Source organism: Lissotriton helveticus, chromosome 2_2 (assembly GCF_964261635.1).
Source record: "Lissotriton helveticus chromosome 2_2, aLisHel1.1, whole genome shotgun sequence".
In the NCBI taxonomy this organism is placed as follows: Eukaryota; Metazoa; Chordata; class Amphibia; order Caudata; family Salamandridae; genus Lissotriton; species Lissotriton helveticus.
In genome coordinates this window covers 385,191,869-385,194,747 of record NC_136060.1, presented here as the reverse complement: position 1 = coordinate 385,194,747, position 2,879 = coordinate 385,191,869, and the positions used below count along the sequence as shown (strand labels likewise).

Genomic DNA, 2,879 nt, shown 5'->3' with positions numbered 1-2,879 from the left:
TGTTTTTCGAACCACCATCCGGGTTCCGCTGCTAGGGTCGCGATTGCCCAAAGTCTTTGAGGTGCAGCTGACGACGTTAGGTCGACAGTTCTGGTTGGTCTAAGGGAGTTGAACTAGACTGACAGAAGCATTCCTTAGCAGAAACAACCTACCATCGCGAGCAGCATTTTAGAGAGGATGCAGTTTTTCGAGATGGAGAGATCTGCCAAAACTATGAACTTTAAAGCTAGAATATGTGAAATGATAACCAAGAAACGTTTTCTGATAGTATGCATTTTTGTTCTATTCAGTGTAATGACGTTTTTTATTGGATATGTTTTATTCTCTTTTCGAGTAACATTTGCACCCACTACATCGCCTACACCTCCTCTTCCTACTGTTTCCTCTCATTATTTTCAGCCCCTTCCTGGACATGAATCCGCTAGAAGGTTAGAATTTATTAATAACTCCTTCGTTCAGCTTTTGCACCAACACCAACTAGTAATAAACACAACTAACTGCTGGGTGTGTGGTCTTATGCCTCACACAACGGATAAAGGTATTCCCTATCTGGTTGTGCCATTCAGCCATAATGGTTCTGTGTGGGCATACAGAACGGTGTTCATCTATGCACATGAAGTCTACCCCCTACGTTCTGTAACAGACAATCCTAAGAATAGTGCTCTAGTTAAGGGTATAGTAGACATGATTAAGGAAGATATTTCCTACGAGACTATCCCGAGAGATGAGACACTAGTATACATAGGATGGAACGTGACCGGATATGGAGCTACTCTGAGTGAGAAACAGCAAGCTACGAGATCCTCCCCGATTTGGATTGAACCCCATCAGGGTCACCTGTGTCTGCAAGGTAATGGCAAGAATCCCAGAGCTGAGTTAGGGAAGAGTATCTGTACTGAAACATATGTTTTTGCATCTAAGACTTCCCCTTCATTTTTAGCAGCTAAGGGTACCTATTTCATCTGCCATGATAGAGCCTATACATGGTTGCCCCCTGACTTTTCGGGCACATGTTTTGTTTCGTTCCTGTTGCCTCCCACCTACACCGCAGCGGCAGACTACCACAAGACAAGGATAGTTAGAGGTGTCTTGAGTAAAGAAGACACTGCAGGACAAGAATTTGGGGACTTCGTAAAGGGTTTTCTGCCGTTCTGGGGACCAATGGTTAATAGCAGGAACATAAGGCAATTGACAATGGTGGTTGAGTCCACAGTAGTTGAAACTGCCAGTGCCCTTAGTAACTTGACTGCTGAGCTTCAGTCGGACCGTCTTATGACCCTTCAGAACAGGGTCACATTAGATGTCATACTTGCAGACCGAGGTGGGGTATGTAAATTGATCCAATCGAGTTGCTGTATTTTCATTCCAGATAACGCTCCAACAGTGTACCAGGCCATCTCCAAACTGCATAAGATTTCCGAATCTATTCATGTGGATAAAGGAGATTGGTCGTTAATGGGATGGTTCTGGGAACTGATATCCGCCTGGGGGTGGAAAATTCTGATGGTCATTGGGATGGTCTTAGCCATTCTTTTCCTGGTCTGTCTGTGCGTGCAGTGTCCTCCTGCAATATGTGGCCTCTGTGCTACATCATGTGTAAGGAAACCTGTATCAAGAGACGAGCTAAGTACTAGGATGATGTTACAGCAACATCTCAATGACTTTAGGAATATAGACCTTGACTCAGATTAGCATGAGGATAGGTTAATTGCCTATGTAAGGGCAAAAGGAGGGTTTGTGGTTCTGAAAATTCTGGACCCGTGTAATAAACTTTGTTGTAGCATGATGAATTTGGTATCAAAAGACCGAGAATGGCTAGTACACTATGTACAAGCATTTTCGTCCTATTCCAGTAACGATTTCACCTCGAAATCGTAATTTTCGTCCTGAACCCTTGACTTCCATTTTGTGTACGGCAGCCATTTTGTGAGTTGCCCTCACATAGGCTTATAACTACAGCCAAATTCGATTCCAAAGGACACGTACACCTTAATTGACTTCTCTGTGACCTGGGAAAGCTGGAACCATTGCCCCAGGCCGAACCTGCCCGGCCAGTTCCTTTCCCAGTGGCCGAACAAGATAGCATCAAGGCACAGCCTGCCATAAACCTTTTCATCACACACACACCCTGCCTAATCTTGCTCACACCTGTCCCTGCCCTTTTCTCTCTCACTTGCTTTATGATGAGGAGGTGCCCGTTTTTATTGGGGGTCCGTCGATATCTGATGAAAATACTGGGCCTTGCCGGATAATTTACTGTGGGCTGAACAAATTGAAACATGGGCTTGCCATCATGACTCTGCTTTTTCTTTGTAGTGAAAACATGTGAATGGTATACTAAAATGTAAGGAATGTTTGCCTAAAGCATAATATTTCGTATAAAAGGAGAAGCCTGACTTTGTAAGATTGAGCAGTCTCCTGAGAATATACACGTGTTGTACTTCTAGGACGCCTGTTACTTGGTTGCAGCCAATAAATTCGATCTTTGACTTCACCTAGAAGACTCTGAGTTTCTGTGTCTGAATCAGGAAAGTACTCGAGGTCTTTGGGTGTTGTCTCTGGCACCGCTGGGTTACCGGTTCAGTACCGGTTCTGAAAAACCCAGTACCTCAGTTGAACCAGCTATGGGGCTGGTTTGGGCCTTGTCTATTAGCCTTTGTTAGTCTTTTTTATCTCTGCTTGGATTCTAATAAAAGAATCTATAACAGTTTGTGGTGCCGCGTTATGTGTAAAACAGATTGTTATTTCTTCGTACAAATTAGATACTAAATGTTGGGAAAATGCCACTGGCTCCACCTTCTCCCATTTTAAGGAATAACCGTTTCTAGATGCAAGATTTATCCTAGATAGGTAAGGGGGGGTAACGCTCAAACTCTGCT

At 43.9% G+C, this 2,879-nt stretch overlaps 1 protein-coding gene across 1 annotated transcript; it reads left to right on the top strand.

The window, feature by feature from the left end:
- Positions 1 to 213: 213 nt before the first annotated feature.
- On the top strand, positions 214 to 1,692 carry LOC144821852 (endogenous retrovirus group PABLB member 1 Env polyprotein-like). The gene has a single exon (XM_078679009.1). It carries the CDS (start codon positions 214 to 216, stop codon positions 1,690 to 1,692), a length of 1,479 nt encoding a protein of 492 aa, XP_078535135.1.
- The last annotated feature ends 1,187 nt before the right edge of the window (positions 1,693 to 2,879 follow it).